General features: G+C 39.3%; 1 protein-coding gene across 1 annotated transcript in view; it reads left to right on the top strand.

Annotated features, from left to right (window-relative positions):
• Positions 1–6,221: 6,221 nt before the first annotated feature.
• Positions 6,222–23,395, top strand: part of LOC138033770 (long-chain-fatty-acid--CoA ligase 1-like) — a 33,159-nt gene continuing 15,985 nt past the window's right edge. Inside the window, exons 1-11 of the mRNA XM_068881586.1 lie at positions 6,222–7,598; positions 7,724–7,905; positions 9,128–9,236; positions 11,724–11,791; positions 13,498–13,605; positions 14,904–15,003; positions 17,003–17,175; positions 18,104–18,136; positions 18,431–18,482; positions 19,757–19,833; positions 22,089–22,166. Coding sequence (XP_068737687.1) covers positions 7,741–7,905; positions 9,128–9,236; positions 11,724–11,791; positions 13,498–13,605; positions 14,904–15,003; positions 17,003–17,175; positions 18,104–18,136; positions 18,431–18,482; positions 19,757–19,833; positions 22,089–22,166 — 963 coding nt within the window. The 5' untranslated portion in view covers positions 6,222–7,598; positions 7,724–7,740. The remainder of the gene's footprint in view (positions 7,599–7,723; positions 7,906–9,127; positions 9,237–11,723; positions 11,792–13,497; positions 13,606–14,903; positions 15,004–17,002; positions 17,176–18,103; positions 18,137–18,430; positions 18,483–19,756; positions 19,834–22,088; positions 22,167–23,395) is intronic.

Below are 23,395 nucleotides of genomic sequence, written 5' to 3'. Positions count from 1 at the left end.
TGTAAACAGAAAGCGTAACCGCATCGAAAACGATGTGGTTACAAATGAAACTGCGTTCGTGTAAACATAGTTAACTGAATAGAGGAGTGTAACATGTAGAGCTAGATTTTCTCTCCAATATGAACCATGTGAGCGTTAGCCCTACTGATGGAAATGGGCCCACGCAAGGACAGAGGAAAACTCTGACCAGGGTGGGAATTGAACCCACGACCTTCGGGTTAGATCTCCGCCGCTCTACCGACTGAGCTACAAGGTCAGACGGGAACAGGCCGTGGGAACTGAAGATGTTAAAGTCACGGCAATGAACATGTACAAGTACAAGGAAAGGTTACGTTTTATAAAATCTAGCTCTACACATTACACTCTAATCAGTTAACTCTGTTTAAATAATAAGTGCTACACGGCCAACGTTTGTATAAATCGTAACCTTTCCTTGCGTTCGTGTAAACACTGCCTCAAGTGGCGGGAAACTGAGGGTCAGGATGGCGACGGCCGGCGGAAGACTTAGGAAAGGTTTCAGATATTGCAATGCATGTGGTGCAGGAACAAAACACAGTTGTAGTCTCAGTTGTGTCTGAGCTGAGTGCTCCGTTCCGTTGAGTGATAAGGAGGTCGCGGGTTGGGAAGAATTCAGACGTGTTGGCTATTGAAAATTTGGTTTTATCAAACGTGTTGATAAAGGTCGCATTACCACGGTGAACGATTTGGAAAGCTAACGTTTTGAGCAGACTTAACTATTGGACGGTAACGTGAAGTGACAGTTTTCTACCACTAGATTTTTACTACCACTACCACTACTTTTTTACCCTCGAGCTCTAATAGTTAAGTCTGTTGAAATATAAGTGTTACACGGCCAACGTTTGCAAAAACATAACCCTTCCTTCATGTTTTAAGCGTTAGCCCTTCGTCAGAGCTCTGACGAAAGGCTAAAGCTCGAAACGTCAGCTTTCCAAATCGTTCTCGGTGGTAATTCGACCTTTATCGTCACGTTTGATAAAACCAAATTTTCATGTTTCACTCTCCCACCGACGCAGCACCACAGTTTCTTCGACTGCTTCGACTGTACAAATTACAGGACTTACCGTGCGCCCGAGGAAGTGAACGCTGGTGACCGTCCAACCTCGTTCCCAGGGTCTCCCTGCTCTGCCTCCATTGTCGTTGAGAAAAAGACAACGATAATGGGGCAGAGAAGAGAGACCCTGGGAACGACGTTGGTGACTGTGCTGCATCCACCTCTGCTTCTATGCTGAGATCAGTGACTCCGTCAAGTGCCAATATCATTCGATGAAAAAGTTGTTACCTTTTCAATCTTTCCCTATTAATCAAAGCAAAAATAATCCCATTCCTGAAGCGCACTATGCTTTTTCCCGATGTACAATGACCTTCACGGCTCACTGGATCACTAATTTTTGAATTCCTGTGAATAGGACAATCACATTACTTTTGCGGGACATAAAGCTTATTTGTGGCCCGAGTATAGCATCATTTGCGCCCGAGCGGAGCGATGGTGCAAATGATGCTACGAGGGAAACACGGCAAATAAACTACATGCTCGATTTTAAACGTGATGTGATTATCATTATTATCAATACAAAAGGCCAAATCGTAAAATTCATTTAATAAGAAAAAATTGTTTAACAGAGATGTAACATGAATCTGTGGTATGGAACGTTGTTGCTACAATAAGATGCAAGTTTTTTGTGGTTATTCAATCCCGTTCGCGTCGTACAATATGACCGAAGTACCCTGAAAATAATTAGACCCTTCTCAAAAATGGCGGCAACAGATTTGACTGAGTTCAAATGGAACTTAATGAAAAAAATGATACGAGAAATAGAAAGAGCACCTTTACTTTAGTAACCCTGTAAAGTTTCAGCGTATTAGGTGTTGCTATATCAACTCAGAAAATGTAAGTTGAAATTTTGCCAAATTTACAGACGTTTGAATGACTGGAGCGTACATACCCCCAATCATACAAAAGTCTGTAAATTTCCCTTTTTAAACTTACATTTTCTCAGCTGATATAGCGACACCTAATATGCTGAAACTTTACAGGGTTACTAAAGTAAAGGTGCTCTTTCAAAATGTGGTATTAGTTTTTAATCTTAACTTTTTTTTAATTTTCGGCCCCCATTCTGAAGAATGGTCAATTGGTACGAGCGGTCATAGTTAATAGAGGGAACAACAATAAGGTGACACACGCTAACACCAACCCAGTTTTGAACAACCCAGTGTGGCCAAAACATCACGCATGCGCACAACCATTTCACCCGGTCAATTAGCAGCCATGGACAGCTGTTTCGGCCTTTTGGGCCTCATCAGCATGGCGTAGCTAACATAGTAGACGAGTGTTTTAGCACCCTTAAGTGGCAGCTTCACATGTCATACATGTGGGTGCTAAAAGGGGTGCTAAAAACACCAGCTTGGTGTGTTAGCTATGCCATGCTGACGAGGCCCAAAAGGCCGAAACAGCTGTCCATGGCTGCCAATTATTACATCATTATTTTCTTTGACACGAGGATTACAGTGAATTGAAAGCACTACTTTGTCGCAATTTTTCTATGATAGTTCAGAAATCAAAAGTCTACGTTAACAGCACACACACTTTTTCCTCCGGCCGCGCTTCAGCCATTTGATGAGGGCCAGAGTTGCCTCGTTCATGCCCAAAAAGAATTCTGGGTAATTCTGCCATTCCATGACAAGGGAACAACCTCAATTCTCATGTCACAGATTTTTTTATAAGTGTCGGGCCAACCAGTCCTACCAGCAAAATACGGCATCGATTGAAATTTATAGCTTTCAAAACTTGCCCAAATTGTGTCGGTAGGTGCTGGAATTCAGGCCAGAGAGACAACTTCACTAGTGAACTGCCTTGTTTACAGCAGAGCATTTAGGCGTCCCAGTCTCCATGAAACCATCCCTCACTCTGTTTCGAGAAGACCAGATACGCACGGTTCTTACGTTACGTTTATGCCTGTACAATCAAGTGAAATGTCAATTCCTGGTTAAAAAAAAAAAAAAAACCAGCATGTTGATTTTTTTGGTATAGGCTAGGTATCGGAGAGCCCGAACATTTATGCATGCACTGACGGAATGTTTGAACAAGAGAAAAAAACGCAGTACCTCCAGACATGGCGCTGGAGCGTCGTACCAAATGACTCATCCCGGGATTTCGGCCCGAACAATAGTTTTCAAAAAAAGTCAAATGCCCGAGGGTTGCCAGGGAGGGATATTGAAGCTTCGATTTGACCGATACATAATTTCCAGCGTTTAGACTAGCATTTGTGTCCACCTCGAGCGTACCTCACAATTCAAAATATCATAATAACACCCGTTAAATTATTACACATATCTGAAAACGTTGTGCCACAAGTTGTGTCAAATGATAGTACCCCGAAACCCTGTCCGACTAGTTGGGTGATACTAAAACAATTAGACCCTTCGCCCCCAAGGGACACGGGTCAATGGCCCATTCGGCTTCGCCTCATGAGCCATTGACCCATAGCCCTTGCGGGCTACGGGACTAATTGTTAAATAGACTGCGCAAGCGAGCCGAGGGGAGAATGGTGATTGAGCGGCAAAGATACAGTGACCGCAGGCTCTTCTGTAACTGACGCGTTCAGCGTCTCCCGTTACACCAGCAACGGGAAATCGGATTGGTCCGTTGACAATGGATCGCTGTCAGATTTTTTTTGACGAGTTTTAAAACTACTTCTTGTTCAATCAATCAATCAATCAATCAATCAACCTTTATTATTTATAACGAGCGCGCAGGAGCCCATCACCCGGAGCGTGCAACTTCCATACAGCGTCTGTGAAACGGCGTTTTCACAAGTAAGGTTATTTTTAGATACGCCTTTCCCGCGAATTAGTTTTCAAAAGCCAATCAGAAGCGGTGCATAATTAATAACAGTTTATTATTAATTATGCACCGCTTCTGATTGGCTTTTGAAAACTAATTCGCGGGAAAGGCGTATCTAAAAATAACCTTACTTGTGAAAACGCCGTTGCACGAAAATAGGTAAGTTGCACGCTCCAGGTGATGGGCTCCTGGCGCGCGTTAACATATGAATAGGATCACATGCGCGTAACAATAAGTTAATTAAACTATAAACCATTACCAAGGCTGTTGCCTAACAGGAGCCCGGTAGCCTGGGGCTCCCAAAGAATAGCTCTGGGCGCCTTAATTTTTCACAGCAACACCTTTCACTTCATACATGTACTGTATGTTGGGCTCCTAAGTTCTCTGCGTTTAGCTCTGAGGGCCTCTTTTAAAATTTTCTTAGGCAGCAGCCTTGCATTACTATACATTAAATTAAAAATAGAAATAAGATAAATATCTACATATATAAAGTTAAATAAAAATTGTTATCTTTAAGAAAGTTACGACATCTTTTAATTTCGAAGACATGTTTCGATGTTACAAACATCATCGTCAGTTACGAAATATTTGAAAAACCGTTAGGACTTATATAACAACTAGGCGAAACATGCATAATTAAATATGATTAAGTGACAAGAAATACATATTTGAGTGAGTTACAGAGTGTTAAAAAGAATGTAGAGCCTAAAGCGTAAGTGCCTTCGCAGTTATGAACGCAATTTTTACAATTGCGTAGAGAAGCCTGAAAAATTCGGGACTTCAACGGGGTTTGAACCCGTGACCTCGCGATTCCGGTGCGACGCTTCACTTGATTTCATATCCGCAGTTCATATGATTCATTTCATATACCATTTCATCATTGATTCATTCCTCACGGGACCATTAGAACCCACCAATGACCAGCTCCCAAAGTCAGTGGCTTCATAGATCAGTTGGTTAAAGCGTCGCACCGGAATTGCGAGGTCACGGGTTCAAACCCCGTTGAAGTCCTAAATTTTTCAGGCTTCTCTACGCAATTGTAAAAATTGCGTTCATAACTGCGAAGATCATAGCTTCACTTGATTTCATATTCGCAGTTCATATGATTCATTTCATATACCATTTCATTATTGTTTATGTTGTAAATACAATTTAATATATTTATGTATTCAAAGATAATATAAAATGGTATGAACAAAGCTTGTGTAGGCCATTGGTTTTCAATCGGGGGGGGGGGGGGGGGAGGGGGAGGGGGACTCCCATATGGAACAGAAGGGGATGCTCGTCGGAAATTTTGAATTTAACCCCTAAAGGAGACCATCTGGGCGTGGCTCAATCTTTTTGTGACCCCTAAAAGAGACCAATCTGGGCGTTGCTTAAGCAAATGTTGACCCCTAAAAACAACTTAAAAAGAAAACTTGACTTCAGTTTCTCTTCGCGTAATTCTGTGTTTCTTCCCGGAACCCTAAACGAGACCTTGGTGGCTTAAAATATTGGCGCTTTGCCCTGAACACCCTAGGCGAGACCAAAATCCAAAATTTACACCCCTAAGCGAGACGACGAACATCCCCGTCTGTTTCATATGGGAATCCCCCCCCCCCCCCGGGGTTTTCAACCAATCTGACCCAATTTGCCACTATTCGCAATCTTATCAACCCACGTGGAAACGTAACATGAAATTGAGTCTAGCCATCAAATTCCCCATCCCCTATGAGTGGTGATCAAATGCCCCGCCTCCAGGAAGAGTAAGATGACAAAATTCCCTCCCGCGGGCAGGAAAAGGCGTCAAATGCCCGGGGTCTGCCCGGCAGGGATGTTGAAGCTTCGATTTGACTGGTACATAATCTTAAAGGATACGAGTCACCCAAATCAAACGCCATCGCTTCGGTGAAACGATTATTTATGGATAGTTGCCTTCGAGAAGAAGGGGAATTTGTTGAAGAACATGGCTTCAAACAAGTATTGAGTCATCTTTTCTGCAGAACGAACTCTGTATTCTGACTTCACTGATTTAATGATAGATGAGTCGTCCATTCTAAACAAGGATTTGTCCCGAACGTCATATCCTCGAAACTTGCCAAAACAATCCAACATTAAATTAAGATAAATACAGTAGTTTTTCTATGGTTTCCTTTCCGAATAGTTGATTGAATTCGGCGTGTACATAGATATTCCCACGCCGTAGAGTGTTTATTTACATTAGCAATAAAAGAGGCGTAACTTTCACTAACTTTCACTAATTAGATTTGTTTCAATCGCATTAGTTTCCACACTGTATCAGATATGGCAAAACCGGAAGCGAATATTTTGAACTTTGAGCACAGGCAGCCTAAGCTCGGTATACGATTAACTTTGTATGGGAATAAACTTCACTTACCTCTACGTACAGTTGTCCTCGTCTTTTCTGTGCAATCGGAGGGCAAACTGTGTCCGTTTTAGCCGGGTTTGTGGCTTTGCAATTTTTACGATGTCGTTAGTTGTCATTTCCCATACAAAGACCGAGCTTGGGCTGCGTGTGCACAAAATTCAGAATATTGGCTTCCGGTTTTTCCATATGTGATACAGTTACACCTCTAGTCGTGGAAAACTAATGCGATTGAAACAAATTCTTTCGGTAGTACAAGAGGGTAAAAACAGTCGCGCTACCGAGCTGGTGTTTCAGTGGCCAACGGAGCCGCCATGATATCAAAGTGGCCTAAGACCAAATTGCTGCAGCAAAGACCAACGTAACAAAAAAATCTAAAGCACTGGATCCTGATGAAGGATCTAATCAGCGTGTAACTATTTTAACTGAACGACAAGTGCAAGGCTGTTCACTAGCAGTGAAGGAATATCTGTTAAATATCTGGTGATATCGTTCAAATGAAGATAGAGAAGCTTGCTAGAGAACACTTTTACTGTATCATATTGCAAACATTGTTTTCGTTCAAATTGTAACGTCCCATTAGCCAAAGACCATTACTTGTAACATCCTGATGAAGAAGGGCAGTGCCTTTCGAAATATCGGTACAAACAACAGATGTATTATACTCGTCTAGTTTTCTTCTCCGTTTGTGCAAAGACCAGGTCACTCAGCTCCAGGTTATCACTCGCAGCGGCAACCATATTTATTGGAGGGGTACACATCTGCTAACTGATATGTGTACGGATGGGATACACACATCACTGTGACAACATCATTTGTCCGTGCTGTTTGCGGTGTGGGAGTTTGCGAAATTTGCAGCTATTGCAGAAAACAAGTTCCAGCGTTCTACTGATGTTTGCTCAGCGCAAGTAACCATGTCTGTCCCCACTGTCACTTTCTTTGAGAAAATGTGATGTTAACCTGATATTTAAAGATGGATGTCCAGGAACAAAGGATTTTCTCGCGTGACAAACAACAGACGACTGCATAAAGTTTGGTGGCACTTCCGAAAATCTTCTTCGTGAGACAAAAATCTTCAGAGAGATAAGCTTTAACTCTTTCGAACAATGTTGACAGATTTCTCTTTGCAAAACAAACAACGAACAGGACCAAACCAGTCTGGATGAACTGGGGTTATTTAAAGAGTGTCCCTTGGGGATCGGACCTTCAAACAGGAAATATGGAACTGTCAGACTCTTGGCATCTTTCCAGTTTTCATGCCATTTGAAAAGGTTATTGAAGGTCAATATTTGACACACAAGGCACAAGCGAAGTTGTATTGAATCGTTTTATGTTTCGTGCACAACTGTCCAATTTCTTGCAGGGAACATCGTAAGTATCTCGGACTAACTTCCGTTTCGTGAAACCTCGCAAAAAACTATGCGCTGCATTTTAAATAAGTTTACTCTTTTTCAGCATATTATTTGAGTTTTTCCAATTGCTCATTTCATTTGTAGCAAATTAAAGTTAAAAGATGGCAAGTTACCCAGCGAAGGAGTCAGTTTTGACATATCTGAGCGACCCAGCCGTGGTAGCAGCTTTGGGTGCATTTGCAGTCACCTCAGCATATTATCTTTATTCTCGACCAACTCCACAACCATGTCCTGTCGATGTGAACAGACAATCCTACGAATTACCGGCAAGTATTACGACTACATTAATAGAAAAACATCAGTGTGTACGCAAAGTTGTGCAGATAGAAACTTGTTGATTAATTAATTAAGTTACTTATAAGCTTGGCTTGATTCGTATTGTAAGCTTAAATTAATAAACACAAGTAAAATTCACTTGATTTATAGGGGAGGCAAGGTCAAAACAATTATACTCGATGTAAAAATTTAGCCACCTTGTATTAGTAAAATACGAAGTGTACCTCGATTACATAATTGCGCCCGTTTTTCCCTTGTTTGTTTATTGTAGGGGAGGGGCTGCCAGTGCATTGCACGTGGGACCAGTTTTGGAACAAGATAGTTTAGCTTTGAAGGTCCTTGAACAAACATACGAATTCCTCTGATGTGCAGCTGTTTCCTTTGGGAATAACTTAGTACAAAACTTTGAATAGTCTCAGTTGGCTTTACTAAAGGGGGATGATACACTGGCAAAAACTAGCCCATTTTAGATTTTTAACTTCAGAATACCCTAGCGCAATATTTTAATGGCATCCTTTGAGGATGGAACGAGAGAATAATAATTATAACAATGCAAGCCATTCATATGCAAAGAGGTGGCCGGGACGATATTCTGCAGTTTATCTGTTTTTTGTTGTTGTTGTTATTTGATAGTTTTTGGTCTTGTGTAGATGATACAGTTTTCATTTACCTGAAAATTTTGTCTTTTTAATACCAATGATCTAGTGTTAATTGGGGTCGACAGGCCTGCAGGACTGGGGAGAACGTGGCCTTTTTTTGTCGCCTTTCTTATCATTTTGCTCTCACAATTGAGTGAATGCCCATCTCATGACATTATGGGCAGCTCCTTGAAAATTTCGTTTATCAGTGGTGGTAGTAAGTACCACTTCCTTGTTAGGATTTCTTTGAACTTTGGAACTCGTGGGTGGTGTTGTGTCCCAAAGAGCTATGTATAACAGTAACTAGATACAGACTTTAAAAAACACTTGTCAATTAATTAAAGGCAAGCAATAAAGTGACTCTTTGTAAACAGTGAGCAAGGTTTACCTATCAGTGGCTTAACACACAAGTTTATCTTTGCTTTGTTATGCAAACATTTTTCTTTACTTCGGTTTAAAAACAGGGCCAAAAACAATAAGCTATGCTTGCGGTGGCTTTTGGCTCAGTAAGTTGTATTTCATACTATTTCATGCTTTTGAGCCAGTTTGTATTTTTTACTACAATGAATTTCAGGGCGAAGATGGAGCCAGAATGGGCTCTTTAAGTACAAAGATTATTGATAGACTATTTGATGACATCACCACTGTTCATGAAGCTTTCATGCGTGGAGTAAACATGTCAGGTAGGATTAGATTATTATGCAGCCGTTAACCTTAAAGCTTGCACTGAATGAATTGATGCATTTCAAATTTGCAACTGATGTCATTGCATAGTTTTTATGGGTGCTTTTGAAAACTTAAAGAGTGGGGTTTCTTGTTGTATGGAGAGATCATAACATACCTTCATAGTTAAATAGTCGTCTGCATGCAATTATTGCAACTGGGCTAAATAAGTATTTTTGTTATATCTGTCAACTCAGAGACGTTTTCCAAATAATGGAGAAGAATGCGTCACATGGCCTTGGGTGAAACTCACTTACTCCTTAAAGCAAACAAAATGCATAAACTAGGGAAACAACAACTTGAACTTTTCACTCACATGTGATTAGGTTGTGTACCTTAATCTTGAAACCACGCCAAATTCTGCTCTCATGGCAGTAACAAGCTAATTTCCCTTTTTGTAAACAAGCAATGCCATTCGGTCGATGCCATTCTTAGTAACCAAGCCTTTTTATTAGGTTACAGTAGCTTTCAATAAATTGTTAGGATAGCTTGCTTTAAATACTTCAAAATTGCCAATTTTGAAGCTGTTGTTTCGGTAGTAAAGAGGTTAAGTGCATTTGCTCTCAAGACGTTGAACCAAGTTCGACATCGTGTGGTCAACTTTTTCTTATTTTTTTCTAAAGCTTTTTTGTCAGTTTTTTTAAATTCTAAGTGACACAGGCTGCTAATCTATAGTCCTAGATTAAGTCTCGTCAAAATGGCATCGCTTGTTTGCGAAAGGGAAAATTGCGGCAGCTACTGTAAGTCCATGGCTTCTGATAGGATGCGGAAAAAAATTAAAGATTACGCGGAAATTTTTGGCCATATTATGCGGAACATGCGTTGATTATGCGGAAATTACACCGGATTATGCGGAAATTTAAACAAGTTATAAAACTAATAATTAGGCCTGTCCAATGTATTTACATGCTTACGGTAAATCCGTAATCGAAATTGCAACCAATACAATCGCATTTGTGACTGAATTTTTGCCCTTTGTGATTAAAATACATGGAGGAGTCACCAATTTGCAACCAGCTTTCACCGTTGAAATAAAAGGGTTAGCAGTTGGGATTTTGCCGCAACTTTTGGTAAAATAAATAAAGCGATAAAAAATTATTTTGTTTCTCGTCATGAATTTTGTTTCAATTTGGAGATAATGGAGCAAAATTGTAATACCTTTGGAGCACGATCCATTCCCTCGATCATTGACTTAGGGTGCGTTCGATTGACCCTATTCCGGAATAAGAATACGTGGAGTGATGATTTAAAACGGTATGTCTGGCGCTTTTGAAGCAACGAGGATAATAAAGATATGTTTAAAATAGCATTTTAGAAGGTGTTTGATAATTTTAATGTGAATCTCCGTAAAAACGAAGGATTTCTAACTTCTATTCCATGTATTCCTATTCCGGAATACGGTCAATCGAACGCGCCCTTAGTTTCTTATCAGTCACGTCATTTGCTGAAGTGTAACTGTTTCTCGTCCAATGGGAAGCATTGTAGGAACAAAAACTAGTGTCCAGGCTCATTGGCGAAAAAATGCGCGGAAACTGCTTACGATCTTTCTTACGAACTTTCATCTTGCGAACTTCAATGTTCAGGAAAATAAGCGTTTCAAAACTGTCAATTTCTTTGGCTTTTATGTTTTTGAGGATGTTAAGGAGCTGCTTTATCACTAATATCAGGTGTTTCTTCTCTCTTTTGCGGAAAATATCGGAATTATGCGGAAGATGCGGATAATTTCAGTGAATTATGCGGATCCGCATCGCCGCATCCTGTCAGATGCCATGTGGCAGTGTAACAGTAAATGCTTTCAAACAAAAAGTTTGAAAGCATTGGGAATTATAACAAAACACTTATTGACTGGCAATCATGTAGAACGATGTAAAACATTATTTATATATGTAATGGCATTGGCCGGAGGGCAATAATATTATGGATTAATTTCACACGTATTTTCAAAGTTTTCACAAAATTGGCGACAAGGGCAATTTGGAAAACTTTGAAAATACAAGTGAAATTAATCCTTAATTGCAGGAGGGCACATTGTGATTGCATGTTTATAACATAAAGGGCAAAATTATTGAGGGAAGCCCGTTCAATGCTGCGACTAATGACAATCAACTTAACATGCTTTCATTCGGCTAGAGTTTAATTAAATAAATCTATGCTGTCAACAGAAATAGCGTTTAATAAACTGTATTTTACATGTGGACAAAGCAGCTTAATCAGATTCAGAATCTTGAAGAAGAATCTCTTGTAACTTTGCTTGCTTTGGATAGGCAACTGTTAACCAATCAGGATCAAGTAATGAATGTCCTCTTCATTTCCAAAAGTGCCTGTGTGATTAAGAAAAAATGCCCTCCATCTCAGTCAATCAGCATTCAGTAATTTTTTCCCCTATGTGATAAAAAAATTAATTTAAATCACTCACTTGCAACTTTCTAAATTCCTTTTGTTTCCAGGGGATAAGCCTTGTTTGGGTTATCGCATCCGTCCAGGGGGGCCTTATGTCTGGCTAACTTATAATGAGGTGAGGTATATTTTTGGGTACCAAGTATCACTTTCAAAAGATTGAATTTACTGTTTAGGTCATTTTTCATTACCGGTATTGTCCTAAAAGTACTGCTTTTATTATCAAAAAACCGTGACTGTTCCTTTTTTTCTTCAGATTTTGAGTGTGTGTTTGCTTTAGTTAACAAAGGCAGTTTACTTTTAGTGTAAGGTTTGGATTTCACAGTCTGCCATTACTCAAATTCAAAAGTGACCAATTGGACTTCAGAGGGTAAATGAGGCTTAAATATAAATGCAAAACACAAGTTTAAAAGTCTGAAAGCCTGAAATTCCTGTGTTGAATATTAATTCAGCCACACACACTCATTGCAAATGTTCTTAAATCATTGTGTCTTTGACGTCATTTTCTGCTCAATCCAGCTCTCTTGTGATGATAAAGTTAGTAATTCTCTATTTTCGAATTCCCCATGATACACTTTGTTTGCCCCCCAAATTTTGCATAAACTATTGTTTTCAAATGCTCTTGAGGACACTGCATATTCCCAAGAGCATTTAAAAACAATGGTTTATGCAAAATTTGGAGGGCAAACAAAGTGTATTGTGGGGAATTCGAAAATAGAGAATGGCAGACCAATAAATAGGAAAATTCCAGTTTAATAAAATAACCAGGGGCCCGTTTCTCAAAAGTCCCGAAACTTCACGGGGCGTTTTCGGGTGTCACAATTCCCTTTGTATCTCAAGAACGGAGAGGATTTAATTCGCCAAACTTCGCAGTTATTTTTGTTTTTGTTGCCTTGAAAACATGTTAAAAGATCGGCTTTCTAAAACAGCGGTTGGCAATTTCTCTAATGGCTTTTCGGGCCCGAAAAGTTTTCGGGACTTTCGAGAAATGGGCCCCAGGCCCCAGTTGTTCAAACGATGGATTGCGCTATCCGCCGGATAAATCACTAACCAGTGGATAAGTCATAGCAAAACCAATTGCACTATTCAATGGATATAAGTGACTTATCTGGTGGATAGTGTTATCCACTTTTTGAACGACTGGGGCCTGGTGTCTTGGGTCACTTGATGTTTAGTTAACATATTTTTTGAATTCAAAAGGAGAATAAGAATAATTCTTTTTTGGTCATAGTAGCACTTTGAATGAAAGTTAGTCTTGTGGTAGTCTTACTAAAATGATGTAACGAATGAGTCTCTGTGCCAATCAAAAGCTTTCAAGTGTGGTTTTCATACAAATTTGAGGCCTTGTGACAGTTCTTTTGATATACAGATCTGCGATAATACTACTGAAATTTGAAATATAAAATTGGGACAACAAAGATATGAAAATCTGATTCAAATGATAATTTCTTAAGTGGTGCATAATAATAAGAATATTAATAATACTGTCACGCTAATCGTCGTTGCAAGTTAGTACAGCAGCAACGATGCAGCTCAACAAGGTCGAACCGAAAGCACACTATAATGATACTTCTGGCTGCGGGTATACGGACCATGTATGACTTTGGTTTTCGCTGAGGGGGAAAATCCCGTGAACCTGGAGAAAAACCCTTGGAGCAGAGTAGAGAACCAACGGAAACTCAACCCACTTATGCCGTCGTGTCCAGGAATCAAACCTGGGCCACGTTGGTGGGAGGTGAGCTCTCACCACTGTGCCCAACCTGGTCAACACGAATTGAATGACTTGAATTGACTGTGAGGGTCCTTGTCATTTTTCTTTATTAGGTCCTTGAAAGATCCTTCAATACTGGTTCTGGTTTGGTGGAAATTGGCTGCCATCCTGCTGACAGTGGACATACATTTGTTGGTGTTTATGCACCAAATAGAATTGAGGTTGTAGCAAAACTTACATGTTAGATTAGGGGATAACACTGTTGTCTCAGACTGAGAATATTTGTCCAGAATACATGTCAAGTATAATTGGATGCGTGCTGATTTTAACGAGTATCACAATGCGTCCCCTTGCCCTTCTTCTCAACTTTGCAGCACCCAAGTCAAGGAATATAGAATGCCACAAAGTGTCCTGGCTCTAAACTCCGTTCTTGAAGCAAAGATGAAAAGCTTCATTTTAATCTAATTTATTTGTTGGAAATTAAAGGTAGCAAATGCTTAGACATTGAAATTGGGCATGCATCTAAATATATGCATATCTAGACATACTGTAAGTGTTGTCTCGAGACTAAAACTAATAATTATTATCTCAATCTAGTGTAGAGTTGGGACTTTTATTGTTGCTGTTAAGGGATTTAGATTTCAGAATATTCTGGGAGAGTTTGCTGTATAGATACATTTTATTGAAGATGAAGGGGAGAAACGATCTTCACACTTAGTACCTAGACAATTTAAGCAATTTCATCTACGATGTTTAACCTGCACTTCAAAGGCATACATTTATTTTATTCATTTTCACTTTATTGAATGATGCCCAAGCTGGTAAACCAAACAATGTTCCAATTTGTTGCAGAAATACTTGGCGGGCTGCATTGTTTTGGCTCGGGCAAATCTCAACAAGACATTTTGCTTGCATCTAAGTAAAATTTGTTAGGAGTGAAATCTATTAAGAACCGAGTTCAAGAGGGATTTAAAAAAAGAAACAACCCAGTAAGGAAGTGATTCACTGGGTATTTCAGACTAGACACCACCCCATAGCTAAAATGCTAGCTAGATATGGCCACTATTTAGCTGTCTATTATAAGGAAGAGGCTTAACATTGGGGAAATGACTAAGTTCAACACTTCCTTGGTACTTTCGGACCTTGAACTTGTTAGCAATATTAAATTGGCCATTTTACTACTATATGGGATTGTTCATGAATTGAAGAGACGAATTCAAAGTCACTAACTTAACAGTGACATGTCGAGTAAATTATAGATTCCACACTATACTTTGGCAGCATTCCACATACCGGTAATTATTGAATGTATTTTAGAAGAAAAATGTCTTTTGGAAACACCAACTGTTGGGTCACTTGCAGTTCAATTTCTGAGGTCTATTACTACTCAATTTTGTTTGTTTTTGACCTGTCATGCTCATGTCTCTTATCTGGACCTTTGTTCCAGATTTTGTAAAGAAACTTCACCCATTACAACTTCGGTCATGCAGTTTTCTTGTTCCTCTTCTTTCCATTTCAGTGGGTGATTGCTGAGCAGGCATGCAACCTTTACTCACTGTCAATAGTTCCTTTGTACGATACATTAGGCCCAGATGCTTGTATCTACATTGTCAACCAAGGTAAAAAGCATTTCGAATTAATTTGAATTGAAATAACAATATGCAAGGCTATAAATCTTGCATAACGCTTTGCTGTTGCCATGAAATACTGTGTTTTGAAGTCTGAAAATACAGGCCATTGCAATCGCACAAACTGTGGTAAGTTTTGTTTGTATCAGGCACAGAGTTAGTAATAATTATTATTATTGCGTGAAGGCCTCACCCAGGGTCATTCTGGTTTTACCAGTGTACACAAAAGGTTAAATTCATTCTTCCGTGGTTGAAGACCGGTGGGCAGCGGCTCTGAGCAGATTCAAGGCATCAGTAATAATAATAATAATAATATGGTTATTATTATTATTATTATTATTATTATTATTATTACTATTATTATTGATAAATTATCATTAATTTAATTGGTTGAACATTGATTTCTGTCTTTCCTTCATTGTGTTATATGGTCTAGGGGTCAGAAACCACTGCTTGCAGGGTATTAATGGATGGTTCAGTTATTTGACCCTTTCACCCTGATGCCCCCCCCCTCCCCACGGCATGTCTATTCCAGGGGTAGGGGGTGAGGGGTACCATAGCTGAAACAACCCAAACCTTTACAAAATGCTAAGCTTTAAGGCTTAATATTATCTAAAGAACAGTGTTTAGGCCTAACGTTTACATTTTTGTTAACGCTTGGGTTGTTTCAGCTATAGTATCTTTCAATTTAAATGATATGGAATACCTGGAACAAAACGCGTTATTCCCAAAGGGTGTGAATTGGGTGCAACATTGAGTTAGCTGATTACTGTAGGTCTATTGTCTGGCGTTAGACAGAGTCATGGGGCGCTAGCAGCTGCCTTTGATCTTTGCCACTTTTGGGCTTTCCATGGTTGCCCAGTAAAGAAATCTGTCAATCATTTGATAACCGTTAGGAGCATGCTCAACATGCGAGGAAGCCGTGTGTTAACTACCCAAGGATAATTGTGTTTTTGTTCGTGGTGATTTGACTGTGAAATATGAATTCGCTTTTTGGTATTGTTTATTTGCTCTTAGCTTTTCTTTACAGCAGTACAGAATTTGAGCACTTTGTTTCTGTTCATTCTGAATCTGTGGATACGCCTTCTGCATATCATCTCGAGAACGTGACCAGTTATGTTTGCAGAACGGAGATCATTCGCGGTGTCAGCAGCCACTTGACCTGGGAAATGATATTATTCTAGCTTTCCACTTTTTCTTACTGATTCTAATTACCCCATTCAGACAGTTAAAGTAAAAACCATGGACTCTTCCACAACTGCCACTGCAAAGTCCTAGTAGGGAAGATTCTTTTCAAGATAGGCTTGAATTTTCATTAAAGTATTTGTCCCAAGTGTTATATGCCTCATAACTGTCGAAAGAATGTTACGAATGAAACAACCCGTTTATCATGAAAGTTAGAAATTTCGAGGCAAATGAAAGGTATAGACTATATAAATTATACAGGTATATAGTTTGCCTCGAAATTTCTAACTTTCATGTGTTCTAAACCCTGTCAGGGGTTTTAGAGGCAAGGATACACACTCAAGTGAAGGAAAGTTGGGCCCTAGGGATCCCCACGCTGCTAAGTCATCTCATTAATCTGCTGCATTGCCAGCGTGGTAGCCTTGATGGTGTAGTGGCTTAGCATGCCCGATTAGTAATCAGGGAGGCGTGGGTTCGAGTCCCGCTCAGGGCAAAAACCAATTTTTCGGATGGGTGTGTCGAAAGGTAAAATCCTTTCTCCTGTATATATAACCCGTTTATCTTATGGAATTTTCCCTGTTTCAATGTTTCCTGGCGGCGGTTATTCCTGTAATATTGATCTGTTTTCTGTTTGTTTATAAATGAAAAAAAATGGTACTTATTCTCACTCGGTCAAATTTCTTAACTGGGGCGATCATGTAAACTCAGTTCCAGGCTTTGCTGCTGGTCCCCCCGGGACAGAGTAAAGTACGCTAGGGGAAGGGATTTTGAGTGGACCTGGATGTTGTAAAACTTATTTTTTCAGCTCAAATGACAACAATCATTTGTGATGAGAGCAAGCTAAAAATTCTTTTGGAAGAGGCTAAGAAATGCCCCAAGTTGAAAAATATTGTTAAGATTGGTGCTGCTGTCGCTGACGAAGAGAAGGTTGTTGCAGATAAAATGGGAGTTAAAATCATTTCTTTTACGGACTTAGAGGTAAGACTATAACATTGTTTCTAATTTATTACATTTAACTCTAGGCTCGGCCAATCACGATTTTTGCACAAAAAAATGGGAAAAACAATAGCATCCTTGCAGGCATTCCTTTCCCTTCTTCCTTTGGCGACCTCCTTGTTCTCCGGCTGGTTCTCCCTTTCTGTCCCCTTTGAACGCCTGCCACGCAGACTAAGCGAGCAGTAAAGGTATGAGCCTTCTAGAGGGGTCTCGGAGCATATGCTCCCCTGCAAAAACGTCTACATGTAAATCTGATTTCTCCTAAATCACTTTTCTTGAATTCTGAGGTTGTTTAATAACACATCTTAATCAGGTTACAATAACAATGAAAGAGGAGAAGAGATGAGCTGTCAGCAGAGGGGTCCATATTTCTCGCTGATTTCTCAGATCTCAACCAGCTTTCCATTTGTGGAACAATAATTTATTTGATATATATTAACCCAAGTTCAGCTGGAGAGTTTGCTTTCTCGGCTGGAGAGATGGAGATTGAGTCCAAAAACTGGAGACGTGACATGTATGTAGAGAGTACTGGTATCACAATATTAATTTGTTGCCACAAAACAATCACACCCAAAAGAATCAGTCCCATAAACTGATCGACTGGTCACTGCAACATCATAGTTTTGTCTATCTATAATGCAGTGTTCTAGGAGCTTTGAAATGTTATGAAAACAGTTAACATTTTGGCATCTTCATAATGCAAAATACTTTACAATAAATAAATTTAAATGTCCAGTGCTTTTGAAAGTAGGGTTGCTGTTAATTAATAGAGGTGTTGAAATACAAAGTTTTGCACTGTGATGCTTCAGAAAAAGTCTTTTTAATATTTTTTATTAATTAGAACTGAGAGTTTTTGCTGGATGATCGAGGCCTTTTGGTAGAAAGCTAATTTGTTACTTTCCCCCTTTAGGAGCTTGGAAAAAATAACAGACATGAGAAGAAGGTCAGACAAGAATCTTATGATAACATTTTAAATGTGTGTGATGTAGCATATATAACTATTATAGAAAATGGATGAGCGCAAATTTTTCATCCAAGACCACTTCTTTTAACACTGAAAAACTGATGACTGAGTTGTGTTTCCAGCTGATGATTGGAACCTTGAACAAGAAACGAGGACAATTTAGTCTTAGCATCAATTTTATTGTAAATACTGGTAATAGTTCTACTTTACATCCAAAATTTTCCCTGCCATTTTTATTATAATTATGGTGTTTTTTTTCCCTGTCATGTGTAGCCTCCCAAACCAGATAATATTGCAGTGGTATGTTATACAAGTGGGACAACAGGTTAGTTTTAATCATCTAAATACATGTATTATTTGTGTTGTGGAGAATGTCCAGTGGAATAGTGATAGAGCTTTAGTTTGGTGTTGTCCTCATCTCCCACTTTGCACATGCGCTATAAAAGATGAATCAGCCATTGCACAACCATGCCATGTATATATGCGCTTTTGGTTAATTTTGCACATGCACTTTACAAGCTTGAGTGGGATTCAAGACTGAATGCAAGAAAAAAAGACTAAGCCAAAAGCTAACCTCTGGGATTTCCCCTGGAAAGCGCGTGGGTAAAAACTTTAAATCGAGATGAGTAAAGTGTGTTGATCTATGCATTGATCCAATGGCAATACATTTGGAAATTGGTGGACCCTTACTTCTCGTTTTTCACCTTGACATTTCAGTCAAGAGGTTTTCTAGTAAAAACGTCTTTGATTAACATTGTTAATATTGAAAGTGAAATTATAACTGTACAGTGAAACCTCTATTAAGCAGCCACCCTCAGGGTAATGGCTGTTGGCAGTTTAATGGAAGTTGGCTGCTTTAATAGGTTTGTCAGAAATTAGCATAATCTTTAGTAGAAACTTCACTTTATTCTAAAACAAACACCTTTATCTAGAGACTTTGACAACTTTTGCACAAGAGACAGCTCTAATACCAAACAAAAATACAGTACTCAGTCTGTTAGAAAAAAACATACTCCTCAAAATGTTGAGATGAGGTTCTCCCAACTTAACATGAGCAATCTAAACTTTGGCGTAAACTGAGTTGATTTTGTAACCGGAAAAGGTGGCAATTAATCCGTGTAACTTAAATGTTGCATTACAGGTCCATTATTATTTAGTTTCTTGCTGAAAAGCCAAACTAAGCGTATTTAACTCTTGGTGGCCATTTAATGGAAGTGAAAACAATAGGAGAACTCTTATCTGAGCAGCCAAAAGGTGGCCACAGGCGCTTAATAGAGGTGCCCACTTAATAGAGGTTTGATTTACAATATTATTCTACAATTATTTTGGGACTTTGATCGCTGGCCGCTTAATGGAGGGTGGCCGCTTAATGGAGGTTCCATTGTATGTGAGCTGAACGTTTGGGCACAAAAAATATTTGGCTAGGAATGTGTTTAAAAAATGTAATCCATGTTGTAAAAGTGTGCAGATTTCATGGATATCTTTCATGTTTTAAGTAAATCAGTTGTGGGAAATTTTACTGGTGAATTCAGCTTTCTAGCAGTGCACACTTCCCTCCCCTCTTTTTTAAACTTATCATATATTTTGGAATTAAATCAGGGAACCCCAAAGGAGTGTTGACGACTCATGGAAACATAACCGCAGCGATGGCTGGCATTGTGCATACTTTTGAAAAGGTACAGTATTTGTGAAATCTGTCAGATCAATTTAACTTGGTGGCAATTTATTTGTAATGAAATTAAGAATGTTTCATCAATCGATTTTATCAATTAGATTTGTCTTTTAATCAACTGACCAAGGTTTAATTGGTTCTTTAGTTGCATGTATTAGTAAACGGTTCAGTGTGTACTATTGAGTTTTAGTATAATTTTCAGCGGTGAATATAAGAATTTATAGTGTTCTATTCACATTTTGGTGGGGCGGCTGCTAAGCCAATCAAGCACTTTTCATGCCTTTTTATCTTGTTTTAGCCCGTTGTTTTGTGCTTTCTTGATATTAACCGCTGAAAATTACACAGTCTAAAATAACTATTCGCCTCAGGCTTAGTAACTATTGGGGAATATTTACCTCGACTACGTCTCAGTAAATATTCACCAACATTCACTTCACCTTTGGCAAATAAGTTTAATAATGTACACAAAAATTTGGTTTTATCAACGGAGTTGATAATGTAAATTGGCCACCGTACAGAGATTCTAAAAGCTGACGTTTCGAGCGTTAGCCCTTCGTCAGAGCGAATCAAGGGATTATGGGTTACGTGTAGTTTTTATAGTAGAGTAGGAGCTACGCTATTGGTGGTAACATGACAACGTGAAAAATAGGAATATATTAGTTAAATGAAAAGCGTTCGTTAATACCGTGAGGATTAAGGGTGCCGATTTGAAAGATGAATTTTTGTTCCAGATTCTTGCGGCTTTCCGTCGTACCTAGATGTAGGGAAAGGCCGCAGATAGCCATGTGTTTTTGGGAGTGGTTAGGCAGATAAAAATGACGAGCGACTGGCTTAGATGCATCCTTGTCATTTTTCTCAACATCGCGAAGGTGTTTGCGGAGTCGGTCACCTAGTCATCTACCTGTCTCACCAATGTATAATTTATTGCATAACGTACAGGTTATGCAATAAATGACATTTGCGGAGGTACATGTGAAACGATCTGTGATCTTAACAGATCACTTAGGTCCCAATATTTTGCTAGTGTTAACAATGAAAAGACAAGTTTTGCATCGTGAGCTCGCGCATTTGAAAGTGCCGGGTTGCTCGTTAGTTTTGAGCGCGCTTCTAACTAAAAAGTTGCCTATGTTTTTTTAGGCAATTAACAACTGGGCAAGACACTTTACTCTCACGATGCCTCTCTCCACCCAGGTGTATAAATGGGTACCGACGAAATGCTCGTGGTAACCCTGCGATGGACTAGCATCCCATCCAGGGGGGAGTAGAAATAATCCTAGTCGCTTCATGCTACGGAAACCGGAGATAAGCGAACGGCCTGATGGGCCTTCTGGCTCGTAAGCAGAGACTTTACCAAGAGAAAAAAAAATCAAAGTGAATACACCAAGGGAACTCGGAATTGGTATCCAGACAATATACCATTTTACAGTGTTGTATGAGTTACCTGCCTTAAGAATGGAAGCGAGGCTGCCGGTGACCCTGTTTTGATACAAATCTTTTTGCTTTTCTAATGTTAATGTAGACTAATTAGAATTACAACAACACAATTTACACGATAAAAATCAGTGAGGTCTGTATCAATGCAAGGACACCGGCAGCCTCGCAGCCATTCATAGGCTAGGTCACTGAGCAAGCAACTGTAAAATTGACTATTTTCTCTCATCCCCTTTTGTCGAGGACAGTAAGCCACAAACTATTTCCCCACATCTAAGATACAAATAAGTTCCAAACCAAACTGATTTCTTTTTTAGAAACATTTTTGTAAATGAAAACAAAGAGGAAATTCAGAAGAGCGAGGGACTGCAACACGGACCTTTTGCTTTACACCACTGCCAAAATTCGCAAGAGGAGTTTAAATTCTTGAATTTTAAAGAAACTTAATAATGGAGGTACTTGACACAGTCACGCAACGGCTTGTCGTCTTCAAATCAAGGTGTAAAAAGGCCTTTATACTCCAAATCTATGGCAGAACGCCAAAACGAGTTACTTTCCGAATCGAATGTCTGTCTTTTCTCACATTTGTAGGTGAAGATAACCCAGGATTTTTCTTTTGTTACTGGTTAGGAATGTACATTGTATAAGAAGTCAGGAAATGTCACGTGATTCTCATATCCCAAGCATACAGTCTTAGTGTGGTTAACTGTCTGGCATACAGGAAATATTGTCAAAGTCGACCTTAATATTTGCAATCATCTGTGGTGAGGCAGAAATTACAATTTTTTTTTTTTTTTTTTACAAATGGATGTTTTTGCCTTTTTGCAGTGTGGGCTTGATGTTAGTGACTCTGATGTGCATCTCTCCTATCTTCCTTTGGCACACATGTTTGAGCGAATTGTTCAGGTTGGTTGACCAATAATAATAATAATTTTTATTTCATTTAAACTGAGGTGAACTGCAACAAGCACAAGAAAGTTAGTTTAAGAACGTTATCTGATTCAGCTCACTTCAGTGACATATGATACACACGCTAGTTGCAGCTGCCATCTATTTTGTTGGAACTTGACTTATGCCAAATTCAGGCAAACTAGTGAAGGTCACTTAAGGACGTTCGCAAGAAAATTTTTCAACATTGATTTTTTTCTGAAACTTTTACCACTGTAAGATGATGAGTTAGTTATGTCAGAAATGTAAAAAAAATGGGGGGTCACCGACTTCGTTTTGGAGAGAACATGCCCGGAAAAACACCCAAAATGTGACAAAATCGGGCTTCGTTAGCGAATAAGGCCAGTGTCTGTAAACCCAAATATATTGCAATTAAATCTTTGAAGTGAAATCTTCTCTGCCAAATATTGTTTAAGTGGACTTATTAAGTGAATTTAGTCAACTGGTGAGGTTCCTTAAAGATCAAGTTCGCATTTAGCGACCACAGTTTCACGCGCCTTGCCACCGCAAGATGGCAGGATTTGATCTCCCGTGAGCAGAAATCTTGAAAATTTTTTAACTTCCCACATTGATTTTTTTGTTCATTTTTGGACAACGTGGAGATAATTGTAAATAAAATCCGTTTCTGGAAAGAAAAATAGGGGTCACCGAACGTCCAAGACCGTTAAATCCAGGCAAAGCTATAGCAATGGCCTTTTGCCCTACCATTTCTCATTTTATTACCTAGCGCGCGCGCTCGTGTATGACGTGGCGTGTGCATTTGCTTGCGCAGTAAGGATGCGCAGAAACAATTGGCGCGAACGTCCTTAAACGATAGTGTTTATTAAGAGGGCGTATTATAATATTTTTAATCAAAGTAGATAGAGCGCTTTTTAATTGAGTGTCGAAAGTAATTGGCAAATTGCTTTGGTTTTGCCTTACTTCACTCAGTGATTGCTTCAAAGTTCTCGCGCCATTTTTTCAACCAATCAGAAGTGAAACCAAAACCAATCGTGGCTTGCGCGTGCCCGTTTTCCCGCGCTTTGTGTCAGCTACGTGTAATTACTGCGAGTTTTAATTGGTGTACTGGATTGTCCCTGTCCTTTTTGATTGGCCAAAGTAATTACTTTGGTTTTGGTTTTACGACACTCGATTGAAACTCGCTCTAATAGTGTAAGAATTAGTTACTGATCCAACAGCTCACTTCT

Source organism: Montipora capricornis, chromosome 14 (genome assembly GCF_036669925.1).
Source record: "Montipora capricornis isolate CH-2021 chromosome 14, ASM3666992v2, whole genome shotgun sequence".
Taxonomy (NCBI): domain Eukaryota; kingdom Metazoa; phylum Cnidaria; class Anthozoa; order Scleractinia; family Acroporidae; genus Montipora; species Montipora capricornis.
The sequence above is the reverse complement of the archived record's forward strand: the minus strand, read 5'-3'. Positions and strand labels throughout refer to the sequence as shown.